The following is a 25,114-nucleotide window of genomic DNA, read 5'->3' as shown; positions in this document are numbered from 1 at the left end:
TACCCTCTCCAGTGTCTTGTGGTTCAGGTGTTTCCTGTAAGAGACTAGTGAAGGTTCAGCCATTTGGTCTGTCTTTTAGGAAGTGAAATTTTATGGTACCATTGCCGTTTGGGTCCAGATTACTGTTTTCCACCCTTCAATGCCCTCCCTGCCCTCCCCATCCATCCTATTGTCTAATCCATGAGGTGCTTGCTGGGTATGTAAGGTATCTTGGGTAGATTCAGGTTAGGTGTTGTAGATGAGTGAGACTATGTGTCAATTTTTTTTTTTTTTTCTGTGATTTGGTAAGTTCACTGAGAATGATTTATTACAGGTTCTACCATTTTTCCTCAAATTTCTTTGTGTCGTTTTTTCTTACTGCTGTATAGAATTCCATTGTGTAGATATACCACATCTTTGTTATCCATTCTTCTAATGATGGACATCTGGGTTGATTCTAGGTTTTAGCTATTATGAATTGAGCCACTACAAACATAGTTGAGCAAATCTCTCTGGCCTGTGGTTTGAAGGTTTTAGGGTAGATGCCCAGTAAGGGAATAACTGGGTCTGTTGGTATTTCTATAGTCAGCTTTTTCAGGAGTCTCCATATTGCTTTCCAAAGTGGTTGTACCATCCTACATTCCCACCAACAGCGAATGAGTGTCCCTACTTCTCCACATCCTCACCAGCATTTATTTTCATTTGATTTTTTGTTGTTGGCTATCCTTATTGAGGTAAGGTGGAATCTCATAGTTGTTTTAATTTGCATTTCTCTGATGATTAGGGATGATGAATATTTTCTTAAGTGTGTATTTGCCATTTGTATTTCTTCCTCTGTGAATTGCCTGTTCAACTCTGCACCCCATTTTGTGAGTGGGTGTCTTCTTATTGTTTAGACTTTTGAGTTCTTTGTAGATTGTAGAGATTAGGCCTCTATCAGTTGGATAACCTGCAAATATTTTCTCCCATTCTGTGGGTATTCTACTGGCTTTGCTTGTTATATGCTTGTCTATAAAGAAACTCTTCAGCTTCATATGATCCCATTGGTTGAGTGACTGTTTAAGAACGTGAGCTACTGGGGTTTTGTTCAGGAAGTCTTTTTCTATTCCTATTTCATGGAAAGTACTTCCTAAATTTTCTTCCAGTAGTATTCGAGTTTCTAGTCTTATGTTGAGGTCTTTGATCCATTTGGATTTGAGTGTAGTGCATGGTGAAATGTGTGGATCAAGTTTCAGTTTTCTGCATGTGGTTATCCAGTTTTTCCAGCACCATTTGTTGAAGATGCTATCTTTTTTCTAGCCTATATTGTTCAGGCCTTTGTCGAATATCAAGTAGCTATAGTTGCTTGACCCAAAATCCGGTCCTCAAGTCTATTCCATTGGTCTATACTCCTGTTTTTATGCCAGTACCATGCTGTTTTCATTACTATGGATTTGTAGTATAGCTTTAGATCTGGTATGGTGGTGGCACCAGAGGTATTTCTTTTGCTGAGGATATGTTTGGATATGCAAGGCCTTCTGTTTTTCCATATGAAATTTGAGATCATTTTTTCTATCTCTGTGAAGAACACTGTAGGGATTTTAATTGGAATTGCATTAAATCTATATATTGCCTTTGGTAGGATTGTCATCTTCACAATGTTAATTCTGCCTATCCAGGAGCATGGGAGGTCTTTCCATCTTCTCAAGTCCTCCTCAATTTCTTTTTTGAGAGTATTTATATTTTCGTTGTATAGATCTTTTACTTCCTTGGTTCATGTTATTCCAAGGTATTTTATTTTTTTTGTTGCTATTGAAAATAGGACTACATCCTTTATTTCTTTTTCTATATCTTTGTCGTTTGCGTACAGAAATGCTACCAATTTTTGTGCATTGATTTTGTATCCTACTACTTTGCTATAGGAGTTAATCACCTTCAAGAGTTTTGGTATGGAGTCTCTCGGGTCTCTTACATATACAATCATGTCATCAGTTAATAGAGCTAACTTAACTTCTTCCTTTCCAAATTGTATCCCTTTTATTTCCTTCTCCTATCTTATTGCTTGAGCTAGGACTTCCAGAATTATATTGAAAAGCAGAGGTGAGAGAGGACATCCCTGTCTTGTTCCTGATCTCAATGGGAATTCCTCCAGTCTCTCTCCATTAAGTATTATTTGGGCCTTTGGAGCTTTGTTTATTGCCTTTATTGTGTTAAGATGTGAACTGACCATGCTGATTCTCTCCAATGTTTTGATCATGAAGTGATGTTGTATCTTGTCAAAGGCCTTTTCTGCATCTATTGAAATGATCATGTGGTTTTTATGTTTAAGCTTGTTTATGTGGTGTATTACATTGACAGATTTTCATATGTTGAACCACCCTTGTGTTCCTGGGATAAATCCCACTTAGTCAAGGTGGATAATGCTTTTGATGTGTTGTTGGATTTGGTTTGCGAGTATTTTGTTCAGGATTTTGCATATATGTTCATTAGGGTACTAGGCTGGTAGTTTTCTTTTCTTGTGGCATCTCTGCCTGGTTTTGGGATTAGGGTGATACTAGCTTCATAGAAGGAGTTGGGTAGCTTTCCCTGTTCTTCAATTGTGTGGCAAAGTTTTAGAAAGTTTGGTTTGAGTTCTTCCATGAAGTTTTGATAAAATTCGGCTGGGAATCCATCTGGTCCCAGGCTCTTCTTTTTTGGGAGGTTTTTTATTTCTTTTTCAATCTCCAATGAGTGTTCATTGAGGTGGTTAATCTGCTCTGAGCTTAGCTTTGATAGATGATATGCGTCCAGGAATTTATCCATCCCCTCCACATTTTCCAGTTTTGTGGAGTAGAGGTTTTTGAAATAAGTCCTGATGATTCTGCCAATTTCACTTATGTCTGTTGTGATCTCAACTTTTTCATTTTGAATTTTGTTAATTTGGAGTCTCACCTTTTTTTGCTTGATCAAATTGGCCAGAGGTTTGTCAATCTTGTTTATTTTTTCAAAAAACCTGCTCTTTGTTTTGTCAATTGCCTTAATTGTTTCCTTGGGTTCCAATTCATTAATTTCTGCTCTGATTTTATTTATTTCTTTCCTTCTGGAGCTCTTTGGGTTGGATTTTTCTTGTTTTTTCCAATGCCTTTATATGGATGGTTGGGCTATTGATTTTGGGACCTTTCTGTCTTTTTTATGAAGGCATTGAGTGCTATGAATTTTCCCCTAAGGACTGCCTTCATTGTGTCCCATAAGTTTGGTATGATGTGTTCTCATTGTCATTCAATTCCAGGAATTTTGCATTACATTTTTTTATTTCATCCACTATCCATTTTTTGTTTAAGAGTGTGCTATTCAGTTTCCAGTTGCCATTGAATTCTTTGTGGGTTTTTTTGTTGTGGTTGTTGATTTCTAGGAATTTAGCATTATGATCTGATATCATGCAGGGAATTATGTCGATTTTCCTATATATGTGGAGGCAGTCTTTGTGACCCAGTATATGGTCTATTTTAGAGAATGTTCCATGGGCTGCTGAGAAGAATGTGTAGTCTGTTGACTTGGGATGGAAAGTTCTGTAGATGTCCATTCGGTCTAAGTGCTGTATGGTTTTGTTGAGCTCTCTTAGTTCCCTGTTGAGTTTGTGTTTGGATGATCTGTCTATTACTGATAATGGTGTATTAAAGTCCCCAGCTATGATGGTGTTGGTGGTTATTTCTGTTTTATTGTCAAGTAGGTTTTGTTTTATGAACTGTGGTGCCCCTGTGTTTGGTGCATACAGATTTATGATTGTAATATCCTTTTGATGGATTGTTCCCTTTATAAGTAGGAAGTAGCCTTCTTTGTCTTTTTTGATTGTTTTTGGTTTGAAGTCAATTTTATCCAATATTAATATAGCTACACCTGCTTGTTTCTTATTCTCATTTGCTTGGAATATTGTTTTCCACCCTTTCACCCTGAGGAGGTTTCTGTCTTTAGTGGTAAGATGGGTTTCTTGAAGGCAGCAGTTTGAAGGGTCTAATTTTTTTTTTTTTATTTATTTGAGAGCGACAGACACAGAGAGAAAGACAGATAGAGGGAGAGAGAGAGAATGGGCACGCCAGGGCTTCCAGCCTCTGCAAACGAACTCCAGATGCGTGCGCCCCCTTGTGCATCTGGCTAACGTGGGACCTGGGGAACCGAGCCTCGAACCGGGGTCCTTAGGCTTCACAGGCAAGCGCTTAACCGCTAAGCCATCTCTCCAGCCCGGGTCTAATTTTTTGATCCACCCTGTTAGCTTGTGTCTCTTGATGGGTGAATTAAGGCCATTAATACTTAGGGTGATGACTGTGAGATTTGATTTGATCCCTCTCATGTTGTGGTGGTAGAGGTGTGTTGGTGTTTTCATGGAATTTGAAATTTTTTATGTCTACTCTGGGTTTGGTTGTTGTGATCTGCTTCTTGTAGGCATTTGTGTTTGGTTATTTGTTTCTTCTCTGTGGAGAATTTCCTGGAATACTTTCTGTAGGTTTGGTTTTGTGTTCATATAATTGTAAAGCTGAGTTTTGTCATGGAAAGTTTTCCTTTCACTATCTATTATAAGGGAGATTTTTCCAGGTTGGGTGGGAAGCCATAGTTTCTTAGAGTTTGGAGAGTTTCATTCCAGGCCCTTCTAGCTTTCAGGATTTCCATTGAGATATGTGAAGTAATTCTGATGTGGTTTCCTTTGAAAGTGGTGTGCTGTTTTTCCCTAGCTGCTTTTAGGATTTTCTCTTTGGTGTCAATGTTTAGAGTCTTAATGATAATATGTCTTGGCGAGTTTCTCCTTTGGTCTAGTTGGTTAAGAGTTCTGTTTGCTTCTTGTATCTTGATGGGCCTTTCTTTTAAGAGACGGGGGAAGTTTTCTTCAATTATTGTGTTACATAAGTTCTCCATGCCTTTGGTCTGAAATTCTTCTCCTTCTGGTATTCCAATGATTCTGATATTAGGACGTTTAAGTGTATCCCACAATTCTCTCATGTTCTGTTCACAGGAACTTTTGAAATTACTGAAATTGTTGGACTCTCGAACTGTTTCTTCCATCCTGTCTTCCAGATCAGAGTTTCTATCTTCCACTTCACTGACTCTATTCTTGAGAGCCTCTAGCAAGTTTTGGACTTGTTCAATTAAGTTTGCATTTTCTACTACTTTCCTATGTATCACTTCCATCACTCTGTCCAGCTCCCTTTTCACCTCATTTTCTGATTTTCTTGCTGATTCTTGGAAATCAGCTTTGCATTTCTTTATGGTTTCATTTAGCGTGGCCAGCTGATTTTTAAGGTCCTCTTTTTTTTCACTCTCCCTCAACTGTCTTAGTTCTCTTTGAATTCCTTCCAGTGTCTTATCATATTACTCTAGCTTAGTAATTGTAGCATCCACACAATTATCTGTCCTTTGTAGCTTTCCTGCAAGTTCTAGCAGTAGGTTGGTCAGGGTTGCATTGCTCATAGCTTCCACTTGATGTTCTGATCCTAAACACTCTTCTATGTTTTGGTTAAATGTAATCCTTGTTGGACTGGGTGACTGTCTGGATTTTCTTGCATTTTATTTTTCATGTTATTTCTTTTGTGCTGTGGTCTACCCCTGAGAGTGTATGGGCAGGTTGGTGGGTGGAGCAGCCTGGGCTCTAGCTCAATGAGTATCCAAGACAGCCTGGGGCAGTTGCAAGCCGCATGGGTTTTTGGTCTCTCTTGCCAAAGCCGCCTATATACTACTTGACAGGGGTGCCAAAGTTGCCTGAATTCTCACCCAGCAATGCACCAAAGCTGATTGCCTTTGAGTTTGAAAGGGGACTGAGGTAGCAAGCCCTGAAGCTGCCCAAACTCTGGCTGGGAACACTGGGACCTGCCAACCGTCTGCGCTCTCCTGCTTCAGGGGAGTGGGGGATGGCTGGCCTCGAACTCACAGCAATCCTCCTACCTCTGCCTCCCGATTGTTGGGATTAAAGGCATGTGCCACCACGCCTGGCTACAAATAGCTTTTTGAATCTAAGAGTTTATTAAGATTGGCCAGAAAACAATTGAGAGAACGAGGACCAGTTAAGTTTTGAAAATTTGAGAACCCATAGAGGGTGGAAGTACAGGGGCATCAGGTATGCCTGATCCATTGTTTCTGTCCAGAGGCTCTCAGGGTTGCCTCTTGAGGACAAGACAAGGGAGTCTGGTAACTCAGGAAGAGAGACTTAGGTTGACTCAGCATCTCCTTGGGCTAAAGATCATCAGGTGCTGGATGATTCAGTGGATAGGTGAATGCCCTTTCATGGCTGGAGCCAAGAAGTGGGGAGGAGGAGAAGCTTTTTGGCAAGCGAATTATTCTACCTGGCTGTCAGAGATTTGCACCAGCACCAGTTTTGATAACCCACTGAAGAGTATCCTGAACCTTGCTCTTGCAGTCCTACACAGCAGAGCTAAAATTCTCACAGAAGAGAGAGAAAGAGAGGGAGAGAAACACAACAGGAGCTTTTAGGCAAGCAAATTACCCTACTGGCCTTCAGAGTTTTGATCCAGTCACCTGGAAGTTTTGAGAGTGCATCAAAGAATAGCGTCAGCCTTTCCCTTGAAGTCCTGCCCAGGGCAGTTGAAATTCTCAAGCAATTCATCACCATAGTGAAATGAGAGAGAGAGAGAGAGAGAGAGAGGGAGAGAGGGGGAGAGGGAGAGAGAGAATATGAGAAACTGTTGGCCTGGGTCAAGCAGCCACCATCTACATATCCTGGGTTTTAGTAGCATATGTTAGAAAAGAGACATGTAGTAATATCTACTATAGGAGAATTAGACTTTATTGGAGGAGAGTCTAGTCATAGAGAGGGCACTTCACAAATCAGCAGTGAAGACTCTGGAAAGGTGAGGTGTCTGTATAGCATAGGAGCATGAGGGTTTTATTGTCCAACGATGGGGAAAATAGAAGCATTACCAGTGTGAAGGCAGCAGACTTCCTTGAACTCCTTTCTTCCCAGATTGCCAGCCAGGTATCTGACTCCCCTGTGGTTCTAAAGGTAGTAGGGGGTTGTCTCCTGCAGATTTATTGGCATTTACCAGTATTATGTTGAATTTCTGATATGTTAACTTCTTCATGTTCAAAATCTGAGTAATGGAATCTTAAGATGTATGTGTCAGGAAAGTAAGAATTTTTTCAAGCCACAGTACAGATTAATACTGTTCTATAGGAAGATGTGTGTGTCTCAGTGGAGCAAGGGTTTTTCAAACCACAGCACAGATTGGTTAGTATTCTAAAGATGTTGTATCAGTGCCACCATGGAGATTATTATAGGTAGAGGGCTGGAACTGTTAGTATTTGACAAGGGATGAAATCATTTTCTTTCCTGTGGCTTGTGGACATCATGTAAAGATGCCTCACTTCACTTCTCATGTAGTGTACTAGCACACATGGAATTAAAGAGGGAATTGCTGTTGGGTAATAGGTCACACAAAAGCAAATACAACCAAATACATCCTAATGTATTATAGGCAGGGTCTTATTGAGCACAGAGTTTTATGCTTTCATATTAGCAAGTATTATGATGGTTTAAAGCTTGAAGAATAATCGCAGACAGTGAGCAATGTTTTAATGTGTCTAGACTAATGGAAACTGAAGTGAAACCTGAAACGCATCTCATGTAGTATTCTACAACAGTAGGCGATGTTTATTTCCAAGGAATTTAAGTGAAGCTCTTAAAGAGAATTAGCTAGAATTGAAACTGAACTTGTCTGAAGATAATGCAGCATGTGAATATCATCCTATTGATATGACCTCACCACCTTGTTTCCTACATAATAAATATACATTATGTGGTAATGATTCCAAAGAGGCTACATGCACAGCTTTATTCTCTTGCATTATAAGATATATAATGTAGAGAGAATAAATACAACATGGGGGGAGAATTTCTACAATTAGATTAACATTATATCCATCTCCTATGTGGTCATTGGTCTTTGAGAGTAGTTTTGAGTTTGCAAAAACAGTGCTCTGTACATGTTTTGTGAAAAGTTGCCAAACATTTGAGATATGACTATGTGTAGTTGAATTGTATGCATAAAGATATGTGATTAACATTAAGAGTGAAATTATATTTAACTAGAATACAAATACAGAGTTGTGCACACATGATTTCTAAAAACTCTTAACTGTACTTATCAAGCTCTATACTGGTAGATAGAATTATAGGAGATGGTGATCTAAATTCTAACACTTTCTTTTACTTAACTGCTGGAAAAATTGTTATGAAATATAATCGTAAGTAAATAAATGATGAAATTATTTATTTGGAAGATACTAGATATAAAGATAGTTTTCTTTCAAACTTGCAGATTCTTGTCCACTTCCATCGCTAAAATGGTATTTCCCTAGATGCTGCTTCAGTACATTTCTTTATTTTTTTCCTTCCTTTCTTCTTTTTCGTTTTTTTTTAAATATTTTTATTTATTAGACAGAAGGAGGAGAATATGAATGGACAGGCCAGGACCTCTAGCCACTATAAACAAACTCCAAACACATGCATCACCTTGTGCATCTGGCTTATGTGGGGCCTGGGGGAATCAAATTTGACTCCTTTGGCTTTGCAGGAAAGCATCCTAACTGCAAAACCATCACACCTGCTACTATCTTCCTTTTTTTTCTTAGTTCCTTCCTTCCTTTCTTCCTTCTTTCATCCTTTCTTCCCTATCTACTCTCTCCTCCTTCCCTTCTCCCTTTCTTTTCTGTCTCTCCTTTTTCTTTGTATGCCTTTTTTTTTTTTTTTTTGTAGTCTGCTGGGCTTGTCTAATAAAAACAGATACTCCAATATAGGGAAAAAGAGATGGTTTAGCAGTTAAGACATTTGACTGCAAAGCCTAAGGACCCAGGTTCAATTCCCCAGAACCCACATAAAGCTAGATGCACATGCTGACATATGCGTCTGGAGTTCACTTGCTGTAGCTAGAGGCCCTGGCATGCTCATTGTCTCTCTTGCTCTCTCTGTCTAGTTGCCTCTTTCTCTCTCTCTCTCAAATAAATAAAAATAAAATGATGAGTGAATGAATTTGTAAAAATACTCTAATATGTATTTCTAACAGATAGGGATTAAAAAAGTACAGTGATGTCACAATCACACTAAAAAGTTATCAATAATTAGAACTGAGTGTGGTGGTGCATGCCTTTAATTCCAGCACTCGGGAGGCAGAGTTAGGAATAAAAACATCCCAGAGTTTGAGGCTACCCTGAGACTAATAGTGAATTTCAGGTCAGCCCAAGCTAGAGTGAGACCCTGCCTCAGGAAAATATATATATAATTAGGGAGTTGTTTTTTTTTTTTGTTTTGTTTTGTTTTTTTTTAATTTTCTGAGGCAGGGTTTTACTCCAGCCTAGGCTAATCTGGAATTCATGTTTATTCTCAGGGTGGCCTCAAACTCACAGTGATCTTCCTACCTCTGTTGTTGAGTGCTGGGATTAAAGTGTGTGCCACCATGCCCCTGTCTCTCATTTTAATTATTGTGGTTAACATAGTAAATTGGTAGTGTCTGTAGATTCCAAAACATTTGTATGTGTGTACATGCATGTTTGTATGAGTGTCATTACAAATGAATGCCATCATGACTTTATATGTGTGGCTTGGAAAATGAACTGTGATCAGTAGGCTGTGTAACAAACACCCTTAACTTCCAAGCCACCTTCCCAACCACTCTGTCCACATTTAGAGTAGAAATAGTCTTTTGTAATTTACTTTAAATTTCTGATTTGTTGATTTAGCAGTTTCCCTCCTCCATATCCATAAAACAATTAGGCCTATTAAATTTTCAACTTGGTAAATAGTCCTGAATAATTATGCTATTAAAATATTAATCTCTCCATTGCTGTTCAATTTGCAGATTCAAGAATGGCTTTGTTTAAATTGCCAAACCAAGAGAGCAATGTCAGGACAGCTGGGAGACTTGAGGAAAATGCCACCTACACCAGCAGGACTCAGAGCATCTCCTGGATCTGCTCGTATAGAACCAGTATCTCAGAAAACTATGACACCCACCCTGGTGAAAGGTAAACCACAAGACCCAGAAGCAAAAACTGAAACTGAAAAACTCATTCCTGAAAAAGGAAAAGATACACATTCAACTGAGATAAACCTTTCTCAGATAACCACAGATCCCAAACAAAAAGAAAGCAAAATAGAAAAAGGGAAGGTTTCAACCCTTCCAGAAAAGAAACCACCTCCTGAAGAAAGAAGACCACTCATTGAAGAAAAGCAGATAACCTCAGAAGAAATGCTGCCTCCTCTTAAAGAAAATAGGGCACCTTCTTTTGAGAAGTCCACACTGGACAAGCAGCCAGTCCTGGAAGATAGCAAGTTTCTCCTAGAAGCAAATCCGGTAGCCCGCAGAGAGGAAGAGAAACATAAGATACCCCAAACTGGAGTGCATATTATTGAAGATAAGCCCGAAGGCAGAGAGGAAGAGAAGGAACCACAGACCATGGTGGAAGAGTTGCCAGCTGGCAAGCCTCAGACTTTGTCCAAGGAAGATGACCAGGAAAGAGAAAGGACAAGAGAACTGCCTCATGCAGAAGTCAGCACAAAACCTGACCAAGGGGAGCCTGGGAAAGAAAAAACAGTAAGCTTCATTTTCTCAGCTTTGCATAGGCCCATGCATATAGAACACTAATTCTACCCCAAGACATGAGTTGTTTAAGGGGAACTAGGGAAATGAAAATCTTCAAACAATAAGGTATATTTTCAGAAAGGTGTAACAAGTGTTACTGACATGAAAATCATTGTCCTTTGACATATTTTTCTTTCAAGTCTATCAAATAATTTATCAAAATGAATAATTTTCCTACAATTTTATGTTATTCCCTTTTTCATCCACAGTGGACACACAAGTCAGTATTTTTCTTTTTGAAAAACTATTTATTTTTATTTATTTATTTGAGAGAGATAGAAAAAAAATGGGTATACCAGGGCCTTTAGCCATTGCAAACAAACTCCAGACGCATGCACTACTATGGGCATCAGGCTTATGTGGATACTGGGGAATCAAACCTGGGCCTTTGGTTTTGTAGTCAAACATCTTAACCACTGAGAAATCTTTGCAATCCAAGTCAGTATTTTTCTTTAACATAAAATATTGTGTCATTAAGCTACTTGACATTGCAAGAGGCAACAAGTTTATTCAGTTTTTTTTCTTTTGGTTTTTCAAGTTAGGGTCTTGCTGTAGCCCAGGTTGACCTGGAATTCACTATGTAGTTTCAGGCTGTCTTCAAACTCACAGCTATCTCTGCCTCCTGAGTGCTGGCATTAAAGGAATATACCACCATACTCAGCCCAAATTTCTTCTCTTTTGAAATTCTTCTAAGGAGAATCACATGACAATTCCTAAATCCCCATGTCTAACATCTCTCTTCATGGATATATGTTTTTTTGAATGCACAGTTGATAGTCCCCTTCAAAATCTCACTGTATACTCAACCTCAATGATTGAATTGTATTCTTTTTTGTTTTGTTTTGTTTTTCAAGGTAGTGTCTCATTCTAGTCCAGGCTGACCTGGAATTTACTATGTAGTCTCAGGCTGGCCTTGAACTCACAGCAATCCTTCGATCTCTGCCTCCTAAACACTGAGATTAAAGGTGTGCACCACCACAACTGGCCCTGAATTTTCCTTTTGTATAGACACAGTCTCTACTTTCTTTCTGCTTCTAATAAGGGCACCATCATCTACCCGTCTCTGCATTCCTAAACTTCCCTTTGTTCTTCACACCAATCTCACTAGTCCTAAGAATGTTGCCCTACTTACTACTTTCCCACATTTCTGCCAGTAATTTTAATTGGGCTGGTTGTTTGTCAACATGTTTCTGTTCTTTATTATACAGCTATCAGATAAGTGTTTTTAGAGATCAAACACTCAGATATCCCTTACAATTCATTCCACTGAAAACATAATCTAAACAAAAAGACTTCAGATATTTTGTTCATGCAATGTACGATACATATATTGATATATATTTTTTCCTTTAATATCTATTATTTTGTGATTTCAACCTCAATATGAGTTGATTCAATATGCAAACATATAAATTGGTAGAGCTCTAAATCCAAAACCCCAAATCTGAAGAGCTTCACAATCTGAAATGTTTTGAGTGTCAACATATTGTGACAAGTAGAAAACTCCAAATATGACACAGTGTGATAAATATCATTCCAAATATAAGCACAAGAAAAATGCTGTTAAAAGTTTACTACAGGCCAGGCTATAATATATAGATGAAACATAAATGAATTTTAGGTGTAGATTTCTGTTATATTCTCACTTTATCTCATTTATATGTATGGAGACTTTCCAAAACCAAAAAGAAAATCTGAAATCTAAAATATTTTTGGAGGGCTGGGGATGGTTCAGTGGTTAAAGTTCCTTGCTTACAAAGCCTGCTGGCCTGGCTTCAATTCTCCAATACCCATGGAAAGCCATACAAAGGTAGCACATGTGTCTGGAGTCTTTCTTTTAAAAAATATCTTATTTTATTTATTTATTTGAGAGAGAGAAGGAAGGGGAGGTGGGAGAGAGAGAGAGAGAGAGAGAGAGAGAGAGAGAGAGAATATGCATACCCAGGCCTCTAGCCACTGCAAAAATACTCCAGACCCATGTGCCACCTTGTGCATCTGTCTTTACGTGGGTGCTGGGGGGATTGAGCTTGAGTACTTTGGCCTTGTTGGCATGAGCCTTAACTGCTAAGCCATTTCTCCAGCTCCTGTACCTTCTTTACAGAAAAAAGAGGCTCTGGCATGCCCAGAGCCTTACTGCCTTTTAGCTAAATAAAAATATTTAAAAATAAAATACTTATCATCTCCAGCATTTGGGATAAAGGATTCTCAACCTATGTTGATTGATACATTGAATATATTTTGACATTTTACTAATATATTATGGCACTATACAACTTTAACAAATAGTAAAAGATAAGTGAAATAAAATAAAACAATTTATTGTATATATTAAATTATAAATTCATTTTCACATTAAAATAATATTTTAGAGAGAACATTAATCAACTATTCATTAGGTTGTTATTTTATTTCATGTGGTAGCTAGTGCTATTTGAAAACCACTTTTAATGAAAAATTGGATATAAATTATTTTGACATTTAAGGTTAATAACTGTCCACAGACTAAAAATGAGAAAAAAAAAACATAAAAATTTGCCATAAATGAAAGAAATGGATCAAAACTTGTCATCTACCAGATTTTGGAAAAAAACTGAAATTTTCATGAAAAACATTAATTTAATCCTCACTGATACATATCATTTGTTCTTGTTAACTATCAAAAACATATTTTATGAGGGGCTGGAGACATGGATTAGTGTTTGAGGCACTTGCCTGCAAATCCAAAGGAACCTGGTTCAATTCCCCAGGACCCATGTAAGCCATATGCACAAGTTGACATGGGCATCTGGGATTTGTTTCCAGAGGCTGGAGGCCCTGGTGTGCCTGTTCTCTCTCTCTCTCTCTCTCTCTCTCTCTCTCTCTCTCTCTCTCTCTCTCTCTCTCAATCTCTCTCTGTCTCCTTCTCTCCCTCTCTAAAATCAATCTATAGATAAAATAAAATATTTTTAAAATATGTTTTATGAAAGAAAATAGTAACAGATGGCTTGCTGTTTTGAGGATAAGTTCCATTATGGTGGGTAAGCATGAAAGAAGCAGGGAGATTGCTCACATCATCACACATTAGTGGGAAAGAGCAGCAAGAACGAGCTACCTAACTGGCAAAGAGGACTGGGTTATAAAATCTAAAGGCCTGTATCTAGTAACACACCTCCTCCAGCAAGTCTTCCCCCTCTCAAAGGCTACCTGCAGGGAATCAAGTATGAGACTTTGTCACAAATACAGGAGACTAGGAGAGACACTCTACATTCCAAGTGCCACAATTCGTTTATTTAAAATTCGGTAAAATATGAACCATAACTTTTAACTGAACAATAAGATTTAAGTTAACAATGGAAAAAATGAAATGATTGTGTCACTAAATGTTTTCCTTATAATACAACTGCTGATTTTCTTTCAAGATTTCCATTAGGCCATGAGATCAACTGACACAGAATGAAAGAACATTATGTCAGTTTATTTCCCCAATATTAGGGAAACTTATTTCTGTTTATTAAAGTATACCAGGAGGATCCTCCTATCTTGTTCTTGTAGTACATTGAGTCATGTTGCATAGCTGGCAGGATATCCATACTCCACAGTGATGATTTCTGCTTAAATATCTTATCTTGGGTTTCTCAGCCAGCTTGAATCTTACTCCAAAACAACTACCCAGCAACTCTTAATATTCTCTAATAGTGAGAAATCAGATATCAAACAAGTATGATTTTGTATGGTTCCTCAACACCATTCTTTTTTCGTTTCTTCCCTTCTGAACCTGTGTCCATTTATCCTGAGTATTCCTACAATTGAATCCTATCAAAGATAGCTCACCTGGGCACTTGCTACTTTGGTGGCCCCTCCTCCATGAATGGAATTCAAATCAACTATGCTGACTATACTCACTCCCTCTTTTTCTTTCCTTTCCTTTTTCTCTTTCTTTCTTTTTTTCTTTCATTTTTTTTCTTTTTTCTTTTTTTTAGGTGGAGTCTTGCTCTAGCCCAGGCTGACCTGGAACTCACTATATAGTATCAGGGTAACCTCGAACTCACAGTAATCCTCCTGCCTCTGTCTCCTGAGTTCCTGAGGTCTGGGATTAAAGGCATGTATCACCACATCCAGCCTGACTCTCACTTTTTGAATTAATTTTTTGTCTAAAATCAAAATAATAATTTTTCTATGCTCATAGAATTATGTTACTTTACTTATTTATTTCCTACTTGTGTCATTTTGCATGCTGTGTGTATTTCTTTTTTTTTTATTTTATTTATCTATTTTTATTTTAGATACAGTGAGGTGGGAGGGAGAGAGAATTCATGCCCCAGGACCTCAGTAACTGAAATCAAACGCCAGGCACTTGTCCCACCTAGTGGTCATGTGCAACTTTGCACTTGCTTCCCCTCTTGCGCAATTGGCTTATGTGGGATCTGGAAGAGAGTTCAAACATGGGTCCTAAGGCTTTGCAGGCAAATGCCTTAACTGCTAAGCCATCTCTGCAGCCCTAAAGCCACCTCTTTTTAGAAATGGAAACACTGTTACTCCTATTCAAAATAGAAACAGAATTACATTTTTATTTATTTATTTTTATTTTATTTTATTTGTTTTGCATCTTTTTAAAAAATTTATTAACATTTTCCATGATTATAAAATATATCCCATGGTAATTCCCTCCCTCCCCACCCCCATGTGTGTATTTCTTTTTGGCCACATCATTTTGTTGAAACAAAGTTTAATATTAAAACTAATCCTGAAATGTAATAATGTAATGAACATTTGAAAAATATATCTATTTAATATTTTTAGTTTACTATTTTAAGTCATACAGACACTGAAGTTTTTTTCATATAACCTTTTAGCCATCAACAAAGTGTTGAAGTGTTTATTTGAACGTGGTTTAGAAACACTGCCACTGAAACTAAAGTGAAAACACACATTGAGTGCATTGGGTGGGCTTTCATTTCTCTTTAAAAGAATAAAAGTCTAACATTCAAGCTATAGATAGTCATTGCATATAATGTCTGCATAATTAGGGTGAAAATTATCAGGTTGTCTTTAGTGCTTTGGTGAAAGTACTTGATCTTTTACTTCTGGCAAAGTATTTCAGATATTCAGACTATCCATCTATATTAGTATAACCTTTGACTAGATGGGTAGAGATCAGCCATCTGATGTTTAGTTTCATCCTGTGTACAATAAATGTTTGTGGAAAAATTAACGAAGCCCTTATTGTGCATTATCTGTCTTTGCAAACTTGTATACACAACCTGGAATTCTTGGCTCCAATAATATTCAGCTGTCTTCTCTTTCCATTCCATGTGGAAGACTTCTAACCTTGTGGAAAAGATACAATATATAAATAACATATATAAATATATGTATTTATAATGTGTGTGTTTATTTATTTGCAAGCAGAGAGAGAGAGAGAGAGAGAGAGAGAGAGAGAGAGAGAGAGAGACAGAGAGAGAGATATCATGGCCTCTGCCACTGAAAATGAACTCCAGATGCATGCACCATTTTGTGCATTGGGCTTTATGTTGGTAACGGGGAATCAGACCTTGTTCCTTAGGCTTCATAGGCCAGTGTCTTAACCATTCTCCAGCCCCCAAATGACAAACTTTTAATGCAAAAGAAACATACTTGGAAGTTTATTTTTTTGTAAGAATTTCAGAGATTATTCTAAATTGTACTATATGTAAAAAATGAACGCATAATGAAAATACAAATTTCCATTATTCAAGAATGAAAAATGAATAAACTTATGAATCAATAATACTTTTATATACACGTGTATGTATTTCATATATTATATATAATTTATAAAAGAACTATTTAAATCCATCATGTCATCAGATTTTATGTTTCTGAATAATTCAGTGTCTTTCTTTAAAATAAGTACACTCCCACATTTTTGAAGAAAATGATAAAATTCCCAGTTTTTTAGACTTGTATAATGAAAAATTGTGGAGAAAATAAGCTACATTATACAAGCTTTACATGAATTCTTTGATCATATTTTCCTAGTCCATGGTACATGTCATGCTAAGGAATGGAGAAAATAAGTCATAGGAAGGGTAATTGGATACCAAGTTCTCTGTATATAGAAACGTTTTTTAAAGTATATAATAGTTGTAAACATTGGTATATAGATGACTTAAAAAGGCAAAGGACCTAGTTAAATGTGATCTGGGAGCTGGAGAGATGGCTTAGCAATTAAGGCACTTGCCTGTGAAGCCTAAGGACCCAGGTTCAATCTCTAGGTCCCACATAAACCAGATGCACATGGTGGCGCATGCGTCTGGAGTTCGTCTGCAGTGGCGGGAGGCCCTGCCATGCCTATTCTCACTCTCTGTCTCTCTCCCTTTCTCTCTCTCTCAAATAAGTAAATTAATTAATTAATTAATTTCAAGTGTGATCTGATGGCTCAAAAGCTAGCAATATAGTCAAGTGGGACACAACTCTGTGAGTAAGCCTCATACCAAAATCTAGTTAGTATGACAGTAATTGTTAGGAGTACTTTTCAGTACACCATGGCAAACTAACATGACTCCTTTTGAGAATTTCAATGAAGTACATTTTTGTCAGTTACTTTAATTTCCTGATCAACCACTCTTAATATCTTTTTCATAAACCCACAGGCTTTGACATCTTCTAAAATGGAGGAGGGGGAGTCATTTGGTGTGGAGTGCAGATCATCACAATGTCAGCATCTTAAGCAGTTGTATATCGAATGCTGGGAAATGTGTGGAGACAGAGACCAGGACTAGAAGGGTTGAGTAGATAGAACATGATATGGGTAAAGGAAGAAAGCATGGACATAGAGAAAAGCCATACACAGAGTCCTTTCATAATTATGTTAATATTGGAAAATATCTCTTGTTTTGAATTGTCATATGCATCAGATGATGATCTCAGTTTTATAAAAATGTCAGTAGCGATTTCAGAATCCATTTAATGAAATTACAGTTTATCTTTTATTATGTTCAATTATTTATTACAAAAATATTGAATTTCCTTCATACATATAAACTTATTTACATTATTATGCTTTACTATATACATAGGAACACAATAAGTATGCAGACGATGCTATCAAAACTTGATTATGAGGGCTGAAGATATGGCTTATTGGTAAAAGTGCTTATTTTCAAAGCCAGAGGACCCAGGTTTGTTTCCCCAGGACCCGCATACACCAGATACACAAGGTGTCACATGTGTCTGGAGTTTGTTTGCAGTGGCTGGAAGCCCTGACTTGCCCATTCTTTCTCTTTTCTTCCCTCCCTCTCTCTCTGTCCTTGAAAATAAATAAATAAAAGTATTTTTTTAAAGTGATTATGGAAATTTATTTTCTTGACTTGTTTTTCTTCAGGAGCTTATATACCCCACTGTCATTATGATGGTTTTCATTGTGAATGAAGGAAGGGTAGATGGCAGTAAGTGTAGAAAATATGGAAGCCTATTGCCCCCCAAAATCTGTTCCATTATTACGTGACATGGGATAGCAATGTCACTCACTGTGACACTCCAGAAAATCCATTTATTAGAGGGCTACTTCATGGCTGTCTACCTCCTCAGAATATAGCTCCTAAAAGAAGGATTTTATACAGTAGCTAAACCCACCTAGTACATATGTGGCTGCTGGGTGTCCCAACTTTCATCTGCAGACTTCTGTAGCACATGCTTATCCACTAAGCCACCTCCCTAGCCCACCTCCTTTCTGTTAAAATATTGAGTATATAATCTGTATATATATAATTTTTACTCAAAAAACAAAGTGAATTGGGTACTAAAGTGTCTCATAATTCCAGATTGAAATAAATAAGTATAGTTGTCTTCATGAACAAAAGTAAAGGTATTAGTGTTTGTATTAAATTTATAGAGTCTATAACAGACTATTTGTTTGCTTGTTCATTTGTTTGTTTTAGCTGAGTTATGTTGTAAATTCAGACATCACATTATAATGTGTTCAGGATACATCATCTTTAGCTACACCTAATAAAGGTACAGATCAAGTAGAAAATTGGCATAAAGTGAGCTTTTAGAGTGTCATTGAAAAGCATTACCTTCTTTAAATCCTATAAGAAATAAAACAAAAATCGTTAGTAGTGAGAGATATATGCAGTATTATGGCATGTGATTTTCTCATTTTGTTAAGTTGTGCCACGCAATACAACTCACAGTCAAGTGATTCCTATCCTGTGATAGGAATCCTGTTTTGTTCTTTGTCTTACCTCACCATCCCAAAGTGTTTGTTATGTTAATCTAAAAATTATCATTAATATTTTTCTTAACCATTTGAACTTCATCCAAAAATAAATGAACTGAGAAAGATAAAGACATTTGAAGGGAACTGCAATGTAAAAATGTGTTGGTGCACATCTTTGATCCCAGCACTTGGGAGACAGAGGTAGGAGGAGTGCCATGAGTTCGAGGTCACCCTGAGACTACATAGTGAATTCCAGGTCAGCCTACACTACAGCGAGACCCTACCTCAATAAATAAATAAATAAATAAATAAATAAATAAATAAATAAATAAATAAATAAATAAATAAAATATAAAATGCTATATTATTAATGGAGGAAATTCAAGGGTCATCAAGGATTATCATGCAAATTAAATATAAAGTGAAAACTAACCTTGATTATTAATGCCTAAGTTCTCTTTCAATGTTTTCTTTGGGGAGGGGTGCTGACTTTCGAGGTAGGATCTCACTCTAGCTCAGGCTGTCCTGGAATTCACTATGTAGTCCAGGGAGGCCTTATACTCATAGCCATACTCCTACCTGTATCTCCTGAGAGTACTGGAATTAAAGGATAATGCTATCATGCCAGACTCATTTAATATGTTTGTTTGTTTGTTCATTTTTATTTATTTATCTGAGAGCAACAGACAGAGAGAAAAAGACAGACAGAGAGAGAGAGAGAGAGAGAGAGAGAATGGGCATGCCAGGGCATCCAGCCACTGCAAACAAACTCCAGATGCGTACTCTTCCTTGTGCATCTGGCTAACGTGGATCCTGGGGAATGGAGTGTGGAACGGGGTCCTTAGGCTTCACAGGCAAGCACTTAACCACTAAGCCATCTCTCCAGACCCTCATTTAATTTTTTAATGTTGAAATATATCTGAAAAATTTCCACAGTGATTCCTTAGTTCTTAATGGCCTTTTGGGTGTAATGTAGTGGTCATGTGATTAGTTCACCTCTGTTAAGTTGCCTGTGTCTTTTTCTGTCTGCTAGGAAAACGAAGAGGACAAATCAGACAACTTGAGTTCCCAGCAGCCCAAGAGCCCACAAGGTCTGAGTGACACAGGATATTCTTCTGATGGAATATCAAGTTCTCTTGGTGAAATTCCAAGTCTCATTCCAAGTGATGATAAGGATTTGCTTAAGGGACTCAAAAAGGATTCTTTCTCACAAGAAAGTAGCCCTTCCAGCCCCTCAGATTTAGCTAAACTGGAGAGTACAGTCCTGTCCATTTTGGAAGCTCAGGCAAGTACACTTGCTGATGAAAATATGGAAAAGAAAACACAACTCCATAAGGTTTCACCTGAGCAGCCTAGAGACCAACAGAAAACACACATTTCACCGGAAACACAAGACGTTACTATTTCAGAAGAGAACCTTGACAGTCTAGACGAAATGAAAGATCCTTCAAAAAAGGATAGCCAAGCAGGTATGCCTTCCAGGAAGGAACACAAGGAAAAGCTGGGACTGGCTGGGGATGTCAGCACAAGAAGACAGTCCTGTGATTCAGCCGAAGACAGTAGTGAAAGTGAAAACTCACCTGTCCCTCGGAGGAGACGCCGAGCCAGTGTGGGGTCCTCAAGCAGCGATGAGTATAAACAAGACAGCCAAGGCTCAGGGGAAGAGGAGGATTTCATTCGAAAACAGATTATAGAGATGAGTGCCGATGAGGATGCTTCTGGCTCTGAAGATGATGAGTTCATTAGGAACCAACTCAAAGAAATCAGCAGCATCCCTGAGATCCAGAAGAAGGAAGAGCTGAAAGGGAAAGGGAAAGGAACGGCCGGGAAGCACAGGCGACTGACCCGGAAGAGTAGTGCAAGCTGCGACGACGATGCTGGGAGACGCCACTCGTGGCATGATGAGGACGACGAAGCATACGATGAAAGTCCTGAACTTAAATACCGAGAAACTAAAAGCCAGGAGAGCGAGGAACTTGTCGTTGCCGGAGGCGGAGGGCTACGCCGATTTAAAACCATCGAACTCAACAGCACTGTCGCAGATAAATACTCTGCAGAGTCCTCCCAGAAAAATACAGCTTTGTATTTTGACGAAGAGCCTGAACTGGAAATGGAAAGCCTGACAGATTCACCTGAAGACAGGTCACGGGGAGAAGGATCTTCTAGTGTCCATGCGTCCAGCTTCACTCCTGGCACATCCCCCACGTCTGTATCATCCCTTGATGAGGACAGTGACAGTAGCCCAAGTCACAAAAAAGGAGAGAGCAAGCAGCAGCGCAAGGCTAGGCACCGCTCTCATGGCCCGCTCTTACCTACCATCGAAGATTCTTCTGAGGAGGAAGAATTGAGAGAGGAAGAAGAATTGTTAAAAGAGCAAGAAAAGCAGCGAGAATTAGAACAGCAGCAAAGAAAGAGTTCTAGTAAGAAATCTAAGAAAGACAAGGATGAGCTTCGAGCTCAGAGAAGAAGGGAAAGGCCCAAGACGCCGCCCAGCAATCTCTCCCCCATTGAAGACGCCTCTCCCACGGAGGAGTTACGTCAGGCTGCAGAGATGGAGGAGCTGCACAGATCCTCTTGCTCTGAATATTCACCTAGCATAGAGTCAGACCCAGAAGGTTTTGAAATAAGCCCTGAAAAAATAATAGAAGTGCAAAAAGTCTATAAATTGCCCACAGCTGTGACTTTGTACTCACCAACAGATGAACGATCTGTTATGCAGAAGGAAGGTGGTCAAAAGGCATTAAAAACTGCTGAGGAGATGTATGAAGAAATGATGCATAAAACCCACAGATACAAAGCTTTTCCAGCTGCAAGTGAACGAGATGAAGTGTTTGAAAAGGAGCCTTTGTACGGTGGTATGTTAATAGAGGACTATATTTATGAATCATTAGTAGAAGACACATACAATGGATCGGTTGATGGTGGTCTGCTAACAAGGCAAGAAGAAGAAAATGGATTTATGCAGCAGAGAGGAAGAGAACAAAATATAAGACTTTCAGAACAGATTTATGAAGATCCTATGCAGAAAATTACAGACCTCCAGAAAGAGTTTTATGAGTTAGAAAGCTTACATTCTGTTATGCCTCAGGAAGACATTGTCTCAAGCTCTTATATCATTCCAGAAAGCCATGAGATAGTGGATCTGGGTACCATGGTAACTTCTATTAATGAAGAAAAGAAATTGTTAGATGCTGATGCTGCCTATGAAGAACTCATGAAGCGGCAACAAATGCAGATAACACCTGAATCTATTCCTACCCAGCTCTCCATTGGGGATGACCAGGTGGAGTCCACCATGGACTTTGACCGAATGCCAGATGCATCTTTGACGTCAAGCATCCTCTCAGCAGCATCACTGACAGATTCTACCAGCAGTACAACATTGTCTATTCCAGATGTTAAAATAACTCAACATTTTTCAACTGAAGAAATTGAGGATGAATATGTAACTGATTATACAAGAGAAATTCAAGAGATAATTGCCCACGAATCACTGATACTGACCTATTCTGAGCCATCAGAAAGTGCTACATCTGTCCCACCCTCTGACACCCCTTCTCTCACATCATCTGTTTCTTCAGTTTGTACCACAGACAGCTCCTCACCCATAACTACCCTGGATAGCATAACTACTGCTTATACAGAGCCAGTTGACATAATAAATAAATTTGAAGAGTCTGAGGAAATTTCTGCATCAACTTATTTTCCAGGCAGCATTATAGACTATCCTGAAGAAATAAGTATGTCTTTAGATCAGACTACCACACCAGAACTTAGAATCACTACTAATGATATTGCAATCTCCTTATCTGATATTGCACCTTCTGTCACAGAATCTGTAGTAACTAGAGCTGAGGGGTTATATGCCAATATTATTTCCGCAGACTTACCTATATCAAAAGAAGGCCCAGTTAAAAAAATGAAGAAGGAAACTAGGGATGGAATTATTCTAGAAGTACAGGATGCCTACCAAGATAAAAGGAAAGAGTCTGAGGTTGAAGTAACAAAAATTAGCTTATCTGAAGCAAGATTTGACCAGCCACCTTCTTTAATAACCTCAATAAAGGAACAGCCTTCATCTACGTATTTTATGTCAGCAAAGTTCTCTGATCAGGAAAAATCTCCATTTCAGTTACCATCTGCCAGTCTTCCTATTTCTTCCCATGAAACTAAATCTCGTCCATTCTTCCAAAGTTCTTCTTTGGATATATCAGCTCAACCACCACCCCCTCCTCCTCCACCACCACCTCCTCCTCCACCTCCTCCTCCTCCTCCCCCACCACCACTTCCCCCACCAACTTCCCCTAAACCAACCATTCACCCTAAAAAAACGTTGACAGTTGCAGCTGCAAGGACTCCAGTTACATCTGTAACTTGGGTTGGTGCTGTTACTACTCCTACTCCTACTATGGAGGCCACAACTGTTCAGAAAAGTAATGGGTGGCCTGTAACCAAAACTTGTACCACTGCACCTCCACCTGTTCCTCCCAAGCCTTCTTCAATTCCATCTGGTCTTGTATTTACGCACAGGCCTGAGCCAAGTAAACCTCCAATTGCCCCCAAACCATCAATCCCTCAACCTATAGTAACCTCACAGAAAACAACAGACATACACCCCAAGCCAGTAGGTCTGTCTTTAAGTTCAAGTATGTCCTTAAATTTAGTGACTTCAACAGATTATAAATTACCTTCTCCTACCTCTCCACTTTCCCCACATTCTAACAAATCCTCACCAAGATATTCTAAATCCCTCATGGAAACTTACGTGGTTATTACATTGCCTTCTGAACCTGGGACTCCGACAGATTCTTCTAGTCAACCAATTACAAGTTGGCCCTTGGGATCACCCCCAAAAGATCTAGTTTCCCTTGAAACAGTGTTTTCTGTAGTTCCTCCTATGAAAACTGCAGAAATTCCAGCTGCTATACCACAAACCTCGCACATGCCAGGAGATTTTGAGACATTTTCTGCTGCCTCTGTTGTAGCCCCATCTTCATTTCCAGGAGCTCCAACCTCACTTACACAGTTTCTCCCAACAGAAATCTCAAAGCCTGATGTTTTGGCCCCCAGAAGTACAGTCCCAAGTGCAGCCTCCAGCAGCATATCCATACCAATTCCTCCAGAGCCTCTTGCTTTAGATAAGCATCAGTATAAGGAAAGTGGAAAGATGCAACTTGTAGATGATGCCATTGATTTGCGAACAATACCAAAAATAGAAGTGAAGGCAACTGAAACATGTATGGATCTTTCTGCCTCTGCAATGGACATGAAAAGACAGATCACAGCAAATGAAGCTTATGGGCGGCAAATTAGTGCTGTCCAAACTTCTATTGTAAATCTCAGTGCAGCATCATCATTAGTTACTCCAATACTTGTGGTCACTGAGACAGACACTATTGTTACGTGCACACCCACTACAAGTTACACAACTAGTACAGAAAGCCTAGTAGGCATAGAGCATACATTGGCATCACCACTCCAGCTTACCACATTAAAACATTCTGAGTCCCCATACAGGGTAGCAAGTGGTCAGGCCTTTGCTACACGTATAGAAGAAGTACCAATAAACTTATCTCTAGGTCCTACAGCACAGGCAACAACACCAGTTGTCAACAGACCTGTCACTGTGCCTCCTGTTGGTGTCACAAATGGATGGATGGACCCCATCACTTCTCAGAGGATCTCTGATGAGGAAGTAGTAGATCTCAGCACAACAAAGTCTCATAGAACTGTAGTAACAATGGATGAATCTAGTTCAAATGTGGTGATCAAAGTAATAGAAGATGATGAAAAACCTGTTGATTTGACTGCAGGAAGAAGAGCAGTATGCTGTGACATGGTCTATAAGCTGCCTTTTGGAAGAAGCTGCACAGCACAGCAGCCAGCAACTACCCTTCCTGAGGACCGTTTTGGCTATAGGGATGACCACTATCGATATGATCAGTCAGGGCCATATGGTTACAGAGGGATTGGTGGAATGAAACCTTCTATGTCTGACACTAATTTAGCAGAAGCTGGACATTTTCTTTATAAAAGTAAGAATGCTTTTGACTATTCTGGAGGAAGTGAGGCTGCAGTAGATCTAACTTCAGGAAAAACGACCACAGGTCAGTATGGTGAGGCAACAGACCTTTCCTTGAAATGTCATTATGGTATTGCTCATCTCATTTCAGGATGAAAATATCTCTACTCCAGTTTTGTTTATGTTTTTGCTTTCTTTTGGATGTTTTGCAACACCTTTTAGAGCACATATGCACTTATGTTTCTTAGGGTTTTTCGTTGTTGTCCTGCTCAAAGTTGCCTGCATGTGCCTGCATGATGCTTTTCTTCTGTACCTAATTAGGCTAACCAGTGGACT

At 38.7% G+C, this 25,114-nt stretch overlaps 1 protein-coding gene across 1 annotated transcript in view; it reads left to right on the top strand.

Annotated features, from left to right (window-relative positions):
* Positions 1–25,114, top strand: part of Pclo (piccolo presynaptic cytomatrix protein) — a 425,322-nt gene that overhangs the window by 231,728 nt on the left and 168,480 nt on the right. The window contains exons 4-5 of the mRNA XM_045160196.1: positions 9,795–10,529; positions 19,790–24,863. Coding sequence (XP_045016131.1) covers positions 9,795–10,529; positions 19,790–24,863 — 5,809 coding nt within the window. The remainder of the gene's footprint in view (positions 1–9,794; positions 10,530–19,789; positions 24,864–25,114) is intronic.

This window comes from Jaculus jaculus, chromosome 10, assembly GCF_020740685.1.
Source record: "Jaculus jaculus isolate mJacJac1 chromosome 10, mJacJac1.mat.Y.cur, whole genome shotgun sequence".
NCBI classification, from domain to species: domain Eukaryota; kingdom Metazoa; phylum Chordata; class Mammalia; order Rodentia; family Dipodidae; genus Jaculus; species Jaculus jaculus.
Note: the sequence above shows the minus strand (reverse complement) of the source record. Positions and strands in the feature narration are given on the sequence as shown.